Below are 19,342 nucleotides of genomic sequence, written 5' to 3'. Positions count from 1 at the left end.
TAACCTTCTGTGCAGAGCAGGAGGGTGGCCAGCAGCAGCACCCACTCGATGGGGTGGAGCCGGGCCAGGCGTGGGGTTGCTGGGAGCTGCTGTCCTCTGCCGGGGGGTGACGACAGCAGATCAGGGCTGGGCAGTATGGCTGTGGCAGCCAGGTGTGGCAAGGGCAGGTCTGCTACCTGGGATGAGGAAGCGCAGGGGGAGGGAGGAGAAAGGAAGCCCACCCTTTTCCAATGGACCCTACACCCATGCTTGGGGGCCTCTCAAATCCTGTGGGTCCAGGTGCAATTGTCCCCCCTTGTCCAATGGAAGCTATGCCCCTGTTTCTGAGCATAGCTGCCTGATAAAGAAAGCCTATGCACACACTGGCATTTGTACAGTTAGACAACTGTTGCCTTCTCCCTCCCTTTCCTTTTATGGGCTTTCCCCTCCTCCCTCCACTGAGATTATGGCAAGGTGGCATACAAGGGCAGAGGAGGTGGTGGTGAGGTGCAAGGCATCTTGTGAGGGAATGTGAGGTGGCACCAAGATGGCAAATAGATTCGGAAACTGAATCACATTTTGAGTACACCTCTAGTGAGGGTATGTGAGCCTGTGGAAAGATGGCAGATGTGATGGAATATGAGGCAGCAGTGGGGTGGCAAATGAAGAAATCAGGGAACACAAGATAGTGGCGAGGTGGCAGAGGACCTTGTGAGGGCGCACAAAGCAGTGGTGGTCTGCTTTTCAACATGGAAGTTCTACAGCAGCTGAATACTGTCCCTTAAATAATTCTTCCCTTAAACATGTATGTTCTATATCAGAGATATACTACTTATGAATATGGAGACTCCACTTAGCCAGCATGGTTAAGACCCATAGCTACACATCTGTTTCCCACAGTGCCCACACATTTCCCTTTTTAAAAAGCTTAAAAATGCACTGTTTGAAAAATCTTTAGTTAAGATGCCTTAAATTTTCATTTGTACTCTAAAAGGTGTGGAAATTGAATGTTAAGGTGCCCATCTTAACTTCCGCTCCATCAAGCTGTAAGTATACCAAGAGGGAGGAAAGGTACCACCAAGTTCAGAATGGCTAACAAGTAGAGTCAGGGAAGCTATACAAGGGAAGAAGACTTCTTGCAGAAAATGGAAGTCCTGCCCAAATGAAGAGAACAGGAAGTCAGAGGTGCAACTAGGTAATTTTGAGGCCTGGACCTAAAGGTCTTTCGAGCCCCCCCCCCGCTTGCTGGAGCCCCCCCTGCAAGTTAAGCATCATCCCCCTATACACACACACACACACACACACCATGACACACACAGTATTTTTAACACGTGGGTTCTTGAGGGCACAAATGGCAACTGAACTCACAAAAATGTAAGAATATAAAATACGTATATTTATGTAAATATGCATTGGTAGTAGAAACATTTCAACACATAACATATTGCCATCCCACATATTTCTTTCCCCACTCCCCCTTTTGTCTTTAAGGCAGCCGGCAAAGGTCACAATCACACTCGGCCACCCAGCACAGTGCGGGTCAGGGGTGACCACACTAACCAGGACAGACTAAAGAGGATTTGGGGGACCCCAGGGGGTGTGGAGACCCTGGACTTCAGCCTCAAAGTCCAGGGGTAAGAGCACCACTGCAGGAAGGAACATAAACTCTGCCCCTCCCAATGCAAGGAGTCAATAAGGGATGCAAAAAGAGCGTTTGAAGAGCATATAGTTAAAAGTGTCAAGGGCAATAAGAAATTTATTTAAATCTATCAGAAGCAGAAAACCTGTCAGGGAGGTGGTTGGACCCTTAGATGATGAGCACATGAAAGGGATTATTAAGGAGGATAAGGAGATTGCAGAGAAGCTGAATGAGTTCTTCTCTGTCTTCATGGAAGAGGATACTGACCATATACTCAATCTGTAACTGAGCTTCTCATGCTTGGAGGCTGAAGCACTGGGCCAATTTGAGGTGACAAAAGAGGATGTTCTAAACTGTCTTGAAAAACTAAACATTAACAAATTGCCAGGGCCAGCTGGCATCCACCCAAGAGTTCTGAAGGAACTCAAATGTGAAATTGCTGATCTAGCAAAAATACTGTATTTAACCTGTCCCTACAGTCAGGCTCTGTACCAGAGGACTTAAAAGTAGCTAATGTAACTCCGATTTTCAAAAAGGGACCCAGGTGGGATCCGGGAAACTACAGGCTGGTTAGCTTAACTTCTTTGCTGGATAAATTGATGGCAAGCATAATTAAGGACAAAATTGTGAAACATATAGAAGAACAGGCCTTGCCGAAGGAGAACCAGCATGTCTTCTGCAAGTCTTACCTCACTAAACTTTTGGAGTTCTTTGAGAGTGTCAACTGGCATGTGGATAAGGGAGATCTGGTTGATATAGTATACTTGGACTTCCAAAAATCTTTTGACAAAGTTCCCCATCAAAGGCTCTTGAGGAAACTTAGCAATCGTGGGATAAGAGGACAGGTTCAATTGGTAACTGGTTGGTAACTGGTTGAAGGACAGGAAACAGGGGGTAAGAATAAATGGACAGTTTTCACAGTGGAGAGAAGTAAGAAGTGGGGTCCCCCAGGGATCTGTACGGGGAGTAGTGCTCTTTAACCTATTCATAAGTGATCTAGAAGTTGGGTTAAGCAACTTCTTCTGGTGACTGGACATCACCTCCAGCCTCAGAGGCAAGATGCCTCTGCACACCAGTTGGAAGGGAGCAACAGCAGGAGTGAGGGCATGCTCTCACCTCTTCCCTGTGGGCTTCTCAGAGGCATCTGATGGGCCACTGTGGGAAACAGGATGCTGATTAGATAGGTCTTGGGCCTGATCCTGCAGGATTGTTCTTAAGTACTTTGTATAGTCTCATATATTATACTGGCTTTACAAATGAGGCTCCATGCACTTTATGTTGGTCTTTCAGCTGGATATTGGGCTGGGGTGAGCAGCATCCAGGCAGAAGTTGAATGATGCAGCTTCCCCAATCACTTGCTAGAATTGCCCCAATATATTTCTACTGATGCATCTCTACAAGGCATTGTACAACGTCTTTACAGGTTATATGATGCAGATGTGAGGATGGGCACCTTGCAATTTCCATGCTTTTTAGAGTACAATTGAAAATTTAAAGCATCTTAACTCTCAGTAATCTGGAAATCTGAAATATCTGGAATGCTGGAGAACTAGCATGGTGTAGTGGTGTAGTAGACTAGGACTAGAGAGATCCAAGTTCAAATCCCCATTCAGCCATGAAATGTGCTGGATGAGCTTGGGCCAGCCACTTATCTTTCAGTCTAACCTAGCTCTCAGGGTTGTTGTGAGGATAAACATAACCATGTACACAACCCTGGGCTCCTTGGAGGAATAGCAGGACATAAATGTGCTTTCCAAGCAAGCAAGCAAGCAAGCAAGCAAGCAAATCAATCAATCCAGTTATGCAAATAAAACCATTGCAAAAACACAACCCCCTATGCAGTTTTCATGTGGGCTGTGAAGAATGGCAGGGTTTTGTAGAACCCATTGAATGTATAAATTGATTCAATGTGCCATCAAATGGTTCAGCATTTTTTAAACTTTCCACTCCATTTCTCCAAGTATAACAAAGTAAAGTAGGTTGCTCATCCGTTAGATTGTGTTAGAATGGAAGCTAGTCTCTAGAAATGTATTCATTGTATGCTGCTCATCATCAGCAGCATTTTTCTTCTGTGTTGCCACACATCTATTCTCTATATAGTATTGGTTATTTCAGTGAACGCTGATGGCTAGAGACTCATTCAGCTGAGATCTTGACTATATTTGCTGCCAACAACCCATAATAGCATTTTGTAGCTGGTGGTTCTCTCCTTTCTTCTTCCAGGTCTTAAGAATCACATAACTTCTCTCACTCACTTTTCATCACAGGCATTAATTCCTACAAGCCACCTAATGGCGCAGTGGCGAAATGACTTGATTAGCAAGCCAGAGGTTGCCGGTTCAAATCCCCACTGGTATGTTTCCCAGACTATGGGAAACACCTATATTGGGCAGCAGCGATATAGGAAGATGCTGAAAGGCATCATCTCATAGTGCATGGGAGATGGCAATGGTAAATTCCTCCTGTATTCTACCAAAGACAACCACAGGACTCTGTGGTCGCCAGGAGTTGACACCGACTCGACGGCACACTTTACCTTTTATTAACTCCTACAGCTCAATTGTCTACGTGTTTATTCAGAAGTAAGACCTACTGAGTTCAATGGGACTCACACCATAATAAGTGTGCATAAGATTGTATCCCCAGTTTGCAGTTTGCTAAATTTTGTAATGTTTTAATATGCTTAACATTTTCCAAAAAGAGATACTTCTGATTTTTGTTTTAAAAATGTAACGTGTGTCTCATCTCTTACAGTGGGTATTGGAAAGAATCACCCCCTTTGATAGACCTTAAATTCCTGTTCCCTTACATCTTGAAATGAAAACACAAAGAAAATTCCCTTCACCAGCTGTACTTATCCAATGCAACCTATAACATCCAACTGAAAAAATCACAATTACAGTCCAGAAAAAGTGTCAGAAATAAAAAACAAGAATTACTGAGATTGAAAAAGGATCACCCCCCCAATGTCAATATTTTGTTGAACCACCTTTTGCTTTAATAACAGCCTTGAGTCTGTTGGGATACTTCTCTATCAACCTTGCACATCTAGACGGAGCAATATTTGCCCACTCCTCCATACAGAACTGTTCAAGTTCGGTCACATTGGATAGTAGGTGTTGGTGGACTGCTATCCTCCCTGGATCCGGTCGGCCCTCCAAACTGGATGGAAGAGCAAGGAAGAAACTGGTAAGAGAGGTTACCAAGAGGCCAATGGCCACTCTGAAGGAGTTAAAGGACTTCATGGCAAAGAGTGGTTGTTCTGTGCATGTGACAACAATTTCACGAGCGCTCCACAGATGTGGCTTGTTCGGGAGGGTCGCAAGGAGAAAGCCACTTCTCAAGAAAGGCCACATTAAAGCTTGTTTGAGCTTTGCCAGAAGGCACCTTGAAGATTCTGCTGCCAAATGGAAAAAGGTCTTATGGTCAGATGAGACCAAGATTGAACTATTTGGCCTCAACACCAAACAGTACACCTGGCGTAAATCCAACGCAGCTCACCATCCACAACACACCATACCTACAGTGAAGCATGGAGGTGGCAGCATCCTGTTGTGGGGGTGTTTCTCTGCCTCAGGGACTGGGGATCTCATTAGGGTAGAAGGAAAAATGGATGGGGCAAAATACTGTCAGATTCTGGAAGAAAACCTGCTACCCTCTGCTAGGCAGTTGAGGATGGGCAGAAGATTCACCTTTCAACATGACAACGATCCGAAGCACACAGCAAAATTGACCACACAGTGGCTGAAGGAGAAAAAAGTGAACGTCCTCATGTGGCCCAATCAGAGCCCAGACCTAAATCCCATAGAAAATCTGTGGAGAGATTTGAAGATAGCAGTCCACCAACACCTACCATACAATGTGACCGAACTTGAACAGTTCTGTATGGAGGAGTGGGCAAATATTGCTCCGTCTAGATGTGCAAGGTTGATAGAGAAGTATCCCAACAGACTCAAGGCTGTTATTAAAGCAAAAGGTGGTTCAACAAAATATTGACATTGGGGGGGATGATCCTTTTTCAATCTCAGTAATTCTTGTTTTTTATTTCTGACACTTTTTCTGGACTGTAATTGTGATGTTTTTCAGTTGGATGTTATAGGTTGCATTGGATAAGTACAGCTGGTGAAGGGAATTTTCTTTGTGTTTTCATTTCAAGATGTATGGGAACCAGAATTTAAGGTCTATCAAAGGGGGTGATTCTTTCCAATACCCACTGTATAAAGTTCTGCTTTTGAGATAAAAATAACCAACCCCAACGGAAGATGACACATATACCAACAGTTTGACAGGACTTTTGAATGGTGCTTGAACATCTGGAAACTTCTCAGTTGTATTGCCACAGGCATGTGTAAATACGACAAATCTTGATTCAAATTCCCTTAGTTATTTAATTTTTTTAAAAAGTCTTTTTCATAAAGACTTGTAGATGAGCATTTCTCAGAAGTATATTCTTCCCCTCGGGCAGACACTTTGCTTCAGTAATTCAGAGTAATCAATAATAATAATGAGTTGATTTTTATCACGTACATAGATGCAACATTTGTATATCTATGGAGTGTAATGTGCTTTTCAGATGTTCTCTCTGAACTCAGGAAAAATGTCTACTTATAATACTGAGCAGAAGGTTATGGTGGATAGTCCAGTAATGTCCAGTCTGGCTGGCTTGCTATGTATTCACCCAAGGAGGTGGACCATGTAGTGGTATTTATGTGCTTTTAATTGGCTTTAAGGTGGAAAGATGTGCATGCTGACAATAGATGTGCCTTTAAGAGTTAGCATGGTTTTAGGCTTGACTGCATATTTTACTGCTTATGTTATATTATATTACCCTGGGATATTGCTAAATTGATTCTCATGTCTCCTGCAATTAAGCATGAGAGCAGGGGCGTAGCTAGCCCATTGGTGGCCAGTGTGCGGCCACGGCGGGCGCCCCGATAGCCCCGCCCCCTGCATCTGAGGTCAGACGCAGGGGATAGCCACGCCCCCGCATCTGACGTTAGACGCGGGGGGCGTGGTCTGGCTCCCGAATGGAGCCTTGAGGCTCCATTCGGGAGAAGCAGCTTAACTGCTGAAGGGGCTGCGCGGCCCCTTCGGCAGTTAGACAAAGGCTGGTGCTGCGTTTGCAGCGCAGCCCAGGAGCAGCTCTTCCCTGCAGGGAAGAGCCGCTTCTGGGTTGCGTTGCGAACACAGCACCAGTCTTAGCTCTTGAAGGGGCTGCGGGGCCCCTTCAGGAGCTAGTTAGGCTGGTGCTGCGTTCTCAGCGCCAGCCTTTGTTTAGCTCCCAAAGGGGCCGCGCGGCTCCCGCTCGAGAGCTAAACTACCACCCCCGTGTCTGACGTCAGACGCAGGGTGTGTGTCAGGGCCACAAATGGTGGCTCCTGATTGGGCACGGCTCGAGTTCTTTGAACCCGTTCGCCCAATTATAGCTACACCCCTCCATGAGAGGAAGAAAGATTTTAGTCTATATACAAAATTTGCCAGATAAAGTAAGAGGGAACCATTCATGAATCCAGAAACTTGATGTTGAAAAGCAATTTCTCATAAGCAATTCCAGGATTGCAGTTTATTTGCAAACAAAGAAGAATTTGCTGGCAAAAACCATGTGAAAATGGACCTGTCTGTCAAAACCAACAATTTACCACTAGATGTCTTCACAGGCAAAATATTATTATAGGGCTATTTAGTTGTGAAGGAATGTGTGATAAAAGAGAACTGTATAGTACTGTGATGAAAGAGAATTGTCATCGGAAAGGGCAATAAGAAAGCTCATTCAAACATTATATTTGTAGGAACTCAGAGGTTGTATAGGGAAGAAGATGTCTGTCTCTTTTTGTCTACAATTGTGTATGTGTATGTATAGTAGCTAAACAATTCACCTGCAAAAAAATCATTACTGTTTACCTGCCTCCCTCAGTATTGGTAAATACTATTGGTCTCTTAGAATACCAAATATCTGAGTATTGCACAGGAGGTATGCAACAGACACTTAACTGGGAACATTTAACACAATTAAGCTAAGAACCAAGGCCAGCTTGCCCACTAGATAACTGAAACATTTGTCTCAGGACCACACTGCTCGGAATCTGATTGTTGGTGTCACTTGCTTTCCTGCTATTTCCAGTCATGTGGCTGCCATGTTATAGGAGTGTTGCCAGGCAACTGCTGGAGACATTCCTTGACTACCTTTAAAGGGGATGATTATGCTTCGAGTCAGATGGAAGTGGGGGGATATTGCCCAGTCTAAGCAAACAATTTCACTCTGCTAGGTTTGTGAACACAGAATTTCCAGGAGAGTCCACCAGGAGTCAGTACAAGACTTCTCCCTCTCTTTAAATCTCCCTTTTGCAGTGAATGTAACACATAAAGCTGCCTTATATGGGGTCAGACCACTAGTCCATCTGAATGAGTATTGTCTACTCTGACTGGCAGCTCTACAGGGTAGGGATGTGCATGAACTGGTTTGGAGGCCCTGTTACAGACCTCCAAACCGGTTCGAAGGACTGGTGGTTCAGCTGGTTCGATGGTGGGGGGTTACTTTTAAGGAGCAGGGAGAAAGCTCTTCCCCACCCCCCAGCCGCGTTTCCCCCACTGGTGCTGTCTTAAAAAATGGTCCCATGGAGCGGCAGTGTACCTCTTTGCCTCCCCAGTGCACATTGGACCGGAAGTGCCCGGTGCACATATTCATGTTGTGCACGCACACGTCATACTCTTCCACATGCACATTGCATGCACACTGGACACTTCCAGTCCGACGTGCACTGGGGTAGCAAGGAAGGAAGTATGCTGCCTCCTTGCAGGGACCATTTTTTAAGACAGCGCCGGCGAGGGAAACACGGTGTGGGGGGGAGAGCACCCTCCCTGCTCCTTAAAAGTAACCCCCTGGCATCAAACCGGCCACTGCCAGTTCCGTGCACATCCCTACTCCAGGATTTCAGACAGGTTTTTCCCAGCCCTCCATGGAGATTTTGGGGATTGACCTTGGGATCGTCAGATGTAAAGCACATACCGTGCTTTACCACTGAGCTGCGGCCTCTCCCCATAAGTAGCAAAATACTAAGCAGTGCTTGCATACCCCCAGAGGCGTATCTAGGGAAAATAGCACCTAGGGCAAGCAATGAAATTGCGCTCCCTATCCAAACATCTGACACCCATCTTTCAGATAAGTTTACCATAATATCAGATGAAAAATACAAGTCAAGCACATTAATCTTTCAATATTTCAAAAATTAGTTAGCAGTGGATGTAGCCAGACCCAAAAATGCTGGAAAACTACAAATTTGGGTATGCTGGGGCTCATGAAATACCCAAATACTATGTGGAGGTGTACTTGGAAAACTAAACAGAAGTGCCTGCCTAATTCTCTATTATGCATTGTATTATCACTATTACATAAGTTTTTTAAATAAATGGAGAATTTGACTTTTCCCAGATACTCTGAAAATAATTACACGATATGCAGAGTAAACTGTGTCACTACTTGGAATATATTCTAGTATTTCAGAAAGACAGTTAAAATGAGAGAAAGAGAGCAAGAAACTCCCAGTGGGCCTTAATACTATGGATTTCACACTGATTCAAAGACAAACTCACCATTAACAGCCATATTATTAAGACATCACATTTAACTCACTTATCACAAGAAGCAAATGAATACAATCCTAGCTCATAAGGTTCAGCTCAGTATTCACAAATCCTGATTCTCTGTACATCATGCCAAACTAAACATGTGTACAGTGACTTATTTTTTTAAAAAAATATCTGTAGCCCCTTTGGGGGGCTTCCTAAAGGCTGTGGGGGGGTGGTGTCTGTAAAAGTTCCCCCTCCCCCTGCTGGCCTCTAGAGCCTCGCAGGGACCATGTGAGCATGTGCGGTGGCCATTTTTAAAAAATATTTTTTTAAATGGCAGCTGAAAACAAAATGGCCACCGCGCATGCTCAAATGGCCTCTGTGAGGCCTGGCATGGCCTAGGGCCTCACAGAGGCCATTTGAGCATGCGTGGTGGCCATTTTGTTTTCAGTGACCATTTTTAATTATTTTTTTAATTTTAAAAAATGGCGCCCCCTTCAAGTGGCGCCTGGGGCACATGCCCTGCCTGCCCCACCCTAGATACGCCCCTGCATACCCCTCTTGGCCTCAGCATCACGTAGTCTGAGCCATCCCACTTTGCCTCCAGGAGGACAGCCTGCCTAACTTCAATGCTATCAAAAAAACACAAAAGTTTATTCAAAATATTATCACTCTTGACTTATTGTGTATTTTCACACAAGACATACACAATGCAAATGAGAGTCTTTCTCGGCAATATTTGTGTTGTGCATGAGTATTGCAAAGGTGCAGAAAACAGTGTGACTATCCATTCTAGCCAATGTAAGTGGCAGTACTAAGCTCTGTGTGTGTGTGTGTGTATCGGTATATGCATGTGTTACACACAGAGACATGGAATAGAAACACATATGCAATAAACAATAAATATTCATTGACTGGTAGCACTGTGCGGCTAGTCAGTACTTGCTCAAATATGAGGCATGGATAAATAAATAAATATTAGAACACCACATTTACATTATCTTTACCTTCAAATACACTGGGTGGCATTGAGCTAGCAACTAGCATAAATGCTGCTGCTGCACTAGCATAAGTACAAGCTCATTGTACTTATTTGTACTCATTTGAATTCTCTGTTAGCCTTCAGGAAAGCCCTTAAAATGTATGTGTTTGGCCTGGCTTTCCAGGGTTTTTAAATTTTAACCCGATTTTGGGGCTTTTAATTACTGTAAACTGTTTAATCCTATTTTAAAATGTTTTTATATTGTTAATTGCTATATTGTTTTTAATTTGTTTTAGCTTTTTATTGTTTTAGTGGCTTGTTTTAATTGTAAAACGCCCTGAGCCATTTTGGAAGGGTGGTATATAAATCAAATAAATAAATAAATAAATAAATAAATAAATAATAAAAAATTGTGCAAAGGGACTAACCTCTGTTCCAAACTAGTTCTTGTGCTACTGAAGAATGTGCTAGAGCTTGTATAATACTGAGCACGAGCTGATTGTTGCACAATCTGTTTCGCAACCTCTTGTGCAAGCTCTGATGACCCTGAGAGGGTCCCTCTTCTGCTTGCAGTAGTGCAGTAGAGCTCCGCAACCACAGAGAATGTCACTTCCATGAATGTCACTATGGCTACTACCCCCTGTATAGTGTAAAGGCATGCTTTCCCCTAGTGGTTTATTCTAGCTGCGAATGCAACAGCAAATAAGTATTTCGAATGGGCGGCAGCAAAGGTGGGTCAAGTAGAATGTTAAAATTGGGACATATTTTGGTTCTGTGATTGCTTAGGATTGGGGTATAAATACTTTCTGTTTGGTTGCTGGCATGACTTTACCCATTATCACATTGTTGTTTTGCAGAGTGGTAAAGATAGTGATGAATGGCAGGAGTTGCAATCTAACAAAGGACACAATTATTCAAGAGAACTTAATGCAACTTCTTTAGAGATCTCTAATGGCACACAGTATTCTCTGAAGATCAGAAATACTACAAGCTACAGCAGCGGGACATATAAATGCATCTTGAGGGCATCAATTAGAGAACACAACCGGAACAGCACAGTTATATTAAAAGTAAAAGGTATAGTATGGTTGTTTGGCCTATTTTTGTTTTCTGTTGCAGGTACTGAAAACACTTTTAAGTTGGATATCTCTGTCTTGCTTTCTAGACTGTCCAGAGGAAAAAATTATGAAATATAAAATGGAGCTTGTGTTGTTGTGCTGTCTTGGGGTTTTCTATTTGCTGCTCATCCTCTTTACCTGTGTAAGTATTTGCAGCTTGTTTCCAATGTTTTTTTATTGGACTCATTTGATGTGCAATCCTCACCATATAAACCTGGGAGTATATGGATGGGATTTCTTCATGTGTAGGTGCCAGCATCTGGCTGCAGTCCATTGGTGCAGCAAAAAGCTGGCACAAACCATGATTTCCTGTTGCTGGAAGTAACAGGGGGAAATGTTCACATAGTCATGGAGCTTCATCTGTCATAGCTAGCAACCCATATGCATGCAAAGCATCAGAATAGGGCTTTTCTGAGGGTGGCAGTGCAATTGCTATCAGGAGAAGGGCTTAAATGTCATTTAAAGGGATTTAAATGCCCTTTCCCTGCTGAGAGTAGGCAATCCATTCTGAAAAGGCACATTCCTGCATGGATTGCCCCCTTGAAGGTCGTGGCCAACGGCTCCCACCCTGCAGACATTCTGACTCCTTGCCCACTGTCTGGTGACATGAGTGCTACAGACAGAGGCGTAACTAGGGAAAACAGCGCCGGGGGCAAGCACTGAAATTGTGCCCCCCGCCCCCCCCCCCCCCAACATACATCTGACTGACACACATGTTTCAGAAAACTTTTATTTTAAAAATTTAAAAAATTACAAAAATTACCAAAAATTTCAAAATGCACTACATACTTAGGTTTTTCCTCACAACAACCCTGTGAAGTTGGCTTGTATCTCAAACATCAGAATTATGATGCAATGATGATTATTATGATTATGATGCCCCTCCCTCACGCCCTGGTTCTGTTCCTGACTTTCCCTTGTGAGTGACTGTATTTTAACAAAACAAAAACCAAGGACTCCAAAGTAATTCGAGGGACTAGGGTGACAGTGCTAAAGACTCCTTATTCTCCCGCTGTTAAAGAAAGACTCCCCTTTTCCAAAACCACGTGCTATTTACACCAGAAGTTTTATTTACAAATTGCTTGGCAGCACCAATATTTAAGTAATTGCTAATTGCTCCTAATGATAGTTTTACTTATTGTTAAATTTATATACCACCTTTCATTAGAACATTCTCTGTTCATCTGATTTTCAGTCTGGTTAATTAAATCGGTGGAGGTTTAGACTTTCCTGATGGCCTGAAACAGCTAATCCATTTTGATGATGACATATAATTAAATTAGCTTGCATTACATAGTGAAAAAGTCTAGGAAGGGAGAGATGGGGGGATGTGGAACCCAAGGTTCCACATTCCCCCATCTCCCCCTCCCTGAACCTTTTCAGTTAAAACGTGGTTAGATTATAGGGGAGGAAGGACTTGAATGAGCAAAAAGGGGAACTGGTTTGGGCGTTCAGGAAGTTGTTCAGAAGAGGGAGTTGTTCAGGAAGTTTGCTCTGGTGCGTGTCCTCCTCTCGACGCATGCGCGACTGGTGGCGGGGCGGCGGGGCGCACCGGGGAGTGAGAGTCAGAGACTTGGACTACGGAGACGCCGCGGCGGCCAGTGCTGGATGAGCAATGCCAATGGGGGGGGGGGCGGGACCGGGGGGGGGACTGCTCTGCAAAAAATAAATAAATAAAAATAAATAAATAATCCCCCCCCGGCAAATCAGCGGAGGCACTTTTTGGCGCCCCCTGCCAAGTGGTGCCTGGGGCATGTGCCCCCCCGCCCCCTATAGTTATGCCTATGGCTACAGAGCTTGCTGGGACGCAGACTAGGCGGACCAGGAAAAGGGAGTGGCTTTCCTATCTTCCAACTGGAGGCTGCTGAGCTGAGGTTGAACGAACATCTGCGATGCAATTCATGGTTACAAACATTAACTGTGGGTTTGGAAACCTCTGGTTTCATGTTACATGTGAATGTGGCCACACAGTGACCAGGCAAATTAAAGGCCTGTTGAAAAAAAGAAGCTTTTCAGCAGGCAATACATGCCTTAGTAGGATGTTCACTGACATAAATCAAATGTTATCAGTGAGAGAATATCTAATTTAGCTCAGCCAAAAGCTGCTTTACACACATCCTTTAGAGGAGTAATTGTGTGTGTGTGTGTGTCTTTTGGAGACTGACAATCTTTGGCAGTAATGTGTGCCATTCTGCACCAGATTTGGCTTGATATATTTTGATGGAAGCTGTGAAACTGAAAACAGAGGAGGAGCAGAAGATTGTTCTTTTCTGCTCAAAGACAACAATTATTTTTTAAAAATAGTAATAGGCCTCCTTATTTCTCCACTTATAAAAACTATAAATGCTATTCACAGTTGATGCCGTGTTGCTTAAAAAAAATAAAGCTGAACCTTATGCTAGAGACTACCACCTCAATAAGGCTATTCATATGATCCCCACCAGGGGCAAGAGGCACAGTGCGGGCGGGGTTACATACCTACCTTCCCCCCAGAGCTCCTGCTGAATCTTAGGCATGTTACCATGCAGCTAGACAATCTGTGCTACCCCACATATATCCCACAATGCACCATGTAACAAGCACAATGCATTGGGGGATACCCCTGTGCGATGGGCAGTCTAGGGGCCTGTCTCTGTGTGCTCAGGCTGCAAGCGCCCTTAACCTCAGCAAAAGGTGGAGATAAAAAGCTGGGTCAGGCCAGCGGGATCTGCGTGGGTCCCGGTGCTTCACATGTGCAGCCTAGCCTAGGCTGGGCTGCTCTACCTGAGTTAGGCTGTGCCTGTAAACAGTCTTAATGAAAAACTATATGTGACACACTCCCTCTCCAGGATCAAAGACTCAGACACTAAAACTGCTTTCATTAAAGTTTTAATATTGCCTAAATCTGTAAAAGAAGGAGCTTTTTACTGTTTAATATACCTATTACTGTCTTGTAGTATTATTGTATTTGTCTTCAGGTGGCTTTGTGAATTTAAAGGCATACTGGCTATAGCAATATTAAGTAGATTAAGTTAAGACACTGGGCAACATCCTGACTAATGCTGTAAGCATGCAGGGTGACGATTTTAACTGATCTCCCCTTACCCTGGAAGTGCTGTGTGCAACCCATAAATGTGTCTCTGAGGACTGTGCAGGGACATATTTAAGGGTTAAGAACGTAAGAACAGCCCTGCTGGATCAGGCCCAAGGCCCATCTAGTCCAACATCCTGTTTCACACAGTAGCCCACCAGATGCCACTGCAAGCCTACAGTTAGCAACCCACACATGTACTTGTCCCCTTATCCCATGACCGCTAAGTTTCCTCAGGAGTCATTGCTGAGGAACTTTGTTGAAAGCTTTTTGGAAGTCCAGGTATACTATGTCAACTGGATCACCTTGATCCACACACTTGTTGACATTCTCAAAGAACTCCAAAAGGTTTGTGAGGCAAGATTTCCCTTTGCAGAAGCCATGCTGGTTCTCTCCCAGCAGGGCTTGTTGTTCTATGTGCTTTACAATTTTATCCTTGAGGATGCTTTCCATCAATTTGCCTGGTACAGACATTAAGATGACTGGCCTGTAATTTCATAGATCGCCCTTGGATCCCTTTTTAAAAAACGGTTGAAACATTTGCTACTTTCCAGTACAGAGCCTGTTTGCAGGGATAAGTTATATATTTTACCAAGGAGGTCGGCAATTTCACATTTGAGTTCTTTGAGGACTCTTGGATGGCTGCCATCCGGCCCTGGTTATTTGTTAGTTTTTAGTTTTTCCAGACAGTTTAGAACATTATCTCTTGTCACTTCTATCTGACTCAGTTCTTTAGCCTCCATCCCTGAAAGCCTGTTCCAGGAACAGGTATATACTCAGTATCCTCTGCCGTGAAGACAGACACAAATAACTAATTTAGCTTCTCTGCAACCTCCATATCCTTCTTAATAATCTCTTTCACTCCCTCATTATCCAGTGGTCCAACTGCCTCCCTGGCAGGTTTCCTGCTTCTGATCTATTTAAAGAAGTTTTTGTTATTCCCCTTGATGCTTTTAGCTAAATGTTCCTCAAACTCTCTTTTCGCCTCCCTTATTGTCACCCTGCATTTCTTTTGCCAGAGTTTGTATTGGGTCAGGCCTTCCAATGTCATCCTCCTGGACTTGGTGGTACCTTTCCTCCTCCTGGGTATACAATCTAACTGGGCTTCTTGTATTGTGGTTTTGAGCAAAGTGACTCTACTGATTTTCCCTTTCAGCTTTCTTTTCACCATACTCCTCATTTTGGAGAAGATTCCTCTTCTGAAATTCAAAGTGTCTGTGTTAGACTTTCTTGGTGATTCTCTCCCCACATGTATGATGAATTTGATCATACTATGGTCACTGTTCCCTAAAGGGTTGATGACACTGACATCCCGCACCAGGTCCTGGGTGCCACTCAGGATTAAGTCCAAGGTCGCCTTCTTTCTGGTTGGTTCCAAGACCAACTGTTCTAGGGCACAGTCATTTAGCATATCTAGAAATTTGACCTCTTTGTCACTACCTGACTGTGAATTTACCCAGTCTATGTGTGGGTAATTGAAGTCATCCATTATTACAGCCCTGCCTCTCCTTGAAGCCTCCCTGATTTCTTACTGCAACTTCCAGTCATGGTCAACATTTTTACCCGGAGGGTGATAGCACGTCCCCAGTAGCACATTTCCTTTCAGGCCTTGTGTTGTCACTCACAAGGTTTCTGTGGAGGACTCCGGTCTACCTAGGTTTTCTACTTCGTTAGATTCTATGCCTTCTTTAACATACATTGCTACTCCACCTCCAAGGCACCCCACCCTGTCCTTTTCTATAGAGTTTATATCCAGGGATAACAGTGTCCTACTGGTTCTCACTGTCCCACCATGTTTCTGCTATGCCCACTATATCTATTTCTGTGTTAGCAACCAAGCACTCCAGCTCACCCATCTCGGCTCAGAGGCTTCTGGCATTGGCATATAAGCACCTATATGCTGAATCCCTGGTGTCTGCTATCTTTCTTTGGACTCTTTGACCAGCTGGCACAGCCTTCTGTCTGCTCTTTATGTGGTCATGCTCCGTCCCCTTCTGTTTTATCTGAATCCTCTGCACCCTCACACTTTAAAGGATGGCATTTGCCAAACCGAATACTGCCCAGCTCCTGTCGGCTCTTCCCCAGGCGTCATTTTAAAAGGGTTGCACAGAGCACTTCTGGAGCAAGGGGAAATAAGTGAAAAATTGCCCCCCTGACATATGAGTGCCAGTGCTGCTGAGGTAGGAATGTAACTGCTGCACATGTGCTTCCTTTGGCTGCAGGATGTTGGCCACTGTTTCAGAACTGATATTAGTATGTTTAAGCAACACTTCAGAAATGGCATATTTTCAGTCCAATAATGCCATATCTTCAGTCCAACTATTCCTACATTAGTCCAACATGATCAAGAGATTGGAGATCTTCCCTATGAGGAAAGTTAAAGTGTTTGATACTCCCTAGTGGTTGTTTTTTTTGGGGGGGGGGGAGGGAACACAACTAAAGAGGGTCCGATAAAAGCATATACATTATGACTGGTGTGTGAAGATAGTGGACAGCATCCAGATAAAATCCAATAGCATTTTATGCCCAATATTTTTCTGGCTTTTCTTAGGATTGGGGAACATTCCCCTGGTCTCTAGCTTACTCATAGGAACATAGGGAAATGCCTCATAGCAAGTCAGACAATTGGTCCATTTAGCTGAGTATTATCTGCACTGACTGCCAGCAACTGGCCAGGGTTACAGGCAGGGGTCTCTCCCAGCCCTACCTGGAGATGCCAGGGAATGAAACTGGGCCCTTCTGCATGTGAGTATGCATGCAGATGTTCTTCCACTGAGCTATGGCCCCATCCTCTAAGGGGAATATCTTACAGCACTCACATCTAGTCTCCCATTCAAATGCAGACCAAGGTGGACTCTGCTTAGCAAAGGGGGCAATTCATGCTTACTACCACAAGACCAGCTCTCCTCTTCCTTCAGTTGGCAGATTGAAGACCAGTGATCAAATCAGTGATCAGTCGCACTATCCATCCAATCAAGACAGGAGAGCTGGTCTTGTGGTAGCAAGCATGACCTTAGCTAAGCAGGGTACACCCTGGTCACATATGAATGGGAGACTAGAAGTGTGAGCACTATAAGATATTCCCCACAGGGGATGGAGCCACTCTGGGAAGAGCATCAGAAGTTCCACGTTCCCTCCCTGGCATCTCCAAGATAGGGCTGAGAGAGATTCCTGCCTGCAAGCTTGGAGGAGCCACTGCCAGTCTGTGAAGACAACACTGAGCCAGATAGAACAATGGTTGGACTCAGTATATGGCAGCTTCCTATGTTCCTATCACTTCAGTCACTTTCTGGAAGCTGGGTGTTGGATGTAGCTGTTTATGGGAATTTGGTGCGTGTTTAGAGCTCATGATAATAAGCATCCTTGACTTCACACTGGCCTTGAAGTCTTGCACTTCACATATTAAGATGGTTTTCTAAGACATGAGAGTAAATGGGGGGGGGGGGAAATTTGGAGATATTTTTGCAACTGGGGAAATGCAGAATGTCTAGCCCTTTTCTCTTAGTTTATGTGGGGAAAACCAAATTAAGTGTATAAGCGGGGGGGGGGGAATTTGCATACTTGCAGAACTTACCCTACTATAATTGTCAAAATATTTATATCTTTTGGACTCAAAAGTAATACATAATATTTTGCAGGTATCAAAGAAATGCACTTATCACATTATGTGTTCTCTTGCAATTTGTGTTTATAGTAAAACCCTCAAGCATGCACTGCTCCATAAATTCCCTAAATACCACAAACAGAGCAGCAACTTGCAGACTATACTCTATAAATTGTATTACTTGAAATGGTTAAATTCAGTTTAGCATTTTGCAACAAGGGACTGCACCACTACTCTTGAAGACTACTGTTCAGTGGAAGTAAAGTGTAATTATATTTTTAGAAATGCAATTTCTCGGGGAAAAGGAAGTGAAAAAGAATCCTAATGATGAGATTCTCAAAATTACTAAGAATAAGTTCTTTATTTCTTATGGTAAATATAGTATATTTAAATGCTAATGTCAAGTTTCTTTCTTTTTTCTTTCTTTCTCCAGACGTGCTTAAAGGAGAAAAGCTTTCCAGATAATCATAAATCCACCAAGAAATGCATAGCCAACAGACCTTACCGTATCAGTACCTATTGAGAGAAAGATTTCCAGTGACTAGGATGGAACAGCATAGTCAAAAACAAACTTAATAAACGTTCTGTTCTGTCCCAGTTGATTGTGTTGAGCCACTGGAGTCTCATCAATAGCCATAACTTCAGGACTGATGGATAGTATAGACAGTTAATACACAGCCTCTTCAAAGTAACCTGAAAGAAATATATCAGCTACTTGCTTCAGTTGGGAAAATCTTCAGAGAACAGAGTTTTCTTCACTACAATATTAATATATACTTACAATAAATTTTTTAATACAAGTTTACTATCTTAATATTGTCACATTGTCTTATTTATATGCACTGATCTCTTACTTCCAAGTGTAATGAATTGTTATTCATATGTAGAAATGTGTTACATACTGGGTTTGGCTCTTTTATGTTTGGCCAATAAATTATTGATTGAAGCAGCTCTTTCAATAATCATACTCAACAGCTGCCGTAGTACAGTACTGGTAGCAGTGATGCTTCTTCAAGTGACGGATCAGTTGAAAAATAGGAGGAAACATTAGTGAAACCTCTTTCTTTAGTACATATTTGACAACCTCTGTTTGCTTGTGAGTCTTTGAGATTGCCATGTGCATCTTTTACATACTGAATAGTACACAGAAATGATTTCTCAGAACAATCTTCCCTAAGAGAAGGTATCTAAACAATACTGCAAGAGAATTATTATCCGTTAAAAAGAGGCATGACTGATAAAGAAATGTCTTTAACAACTCAATCCTATGCTTGTGTACTCAGGTCAGGACTAAGTCTCAGTGGCTGATGTCCTAACAAAGCGCTCACACTTTTAGGGGCTGCAGGCGGCGCTACAGAGCCCTCACACAACTCCCTTTGTTCCC

At 43.5% G+C, this 19,342-nt stretch overlaps 1 protein-coding gene across 5 annotated transcripts in view; it reads left to right on the top strand.

Moving 5' to 3' along the window:
* Window positions 1–18,766, top strand: part of CD83 (CD83 molecule) — a 79,910-nt gene extending 61,144 nt beyond the window's left edge. For all 5 annotated transcript variants that reach the window (XM_053250124.1, XM_053250127.1, XM_053250125.1 and 2 more), the window contains 3 exons: window positions 11,024–11,243; window positions 11,332–11,426; window positions 18,392–18,766. In XM_053250124.1, coding sequence (XP_053106099.1) covers window positions 11,024–11,243; window positions 11,332–11,426; window positions 18,392–18,481 — 405 coding nt within the window. In that variant the 3' untranslated portion in view covers window positions 18,482–18,766. The remainder of the gene's footprint in view (window positions 1–11,023; window positions 11,244–11,331; window positions 11,427–18,391) is intronic.
* The last annotated feature ends 576 nt before the right edge of the window (window positions 18,767–19,342 follow it).

The sequence above is a fragment of the Hemicordylus capensis genome, chromosome 4, assembly GCF_027244095.1.
Source record: "Hemicordylus capensis ecotype Gifberg chromosome 4, rHemCap1.1.pri, whole genome shotgun sequence".
Taxonomy (NCBI): Eukaryota; Metazoa; Chordata; class Lepidosauria; order Squamata; family Cordylidae; genus Hemicordylus; species Hemicordylus capensis.
This window is presented reverse-complemented; position numbering and strand designations above follow the sequence as displayed.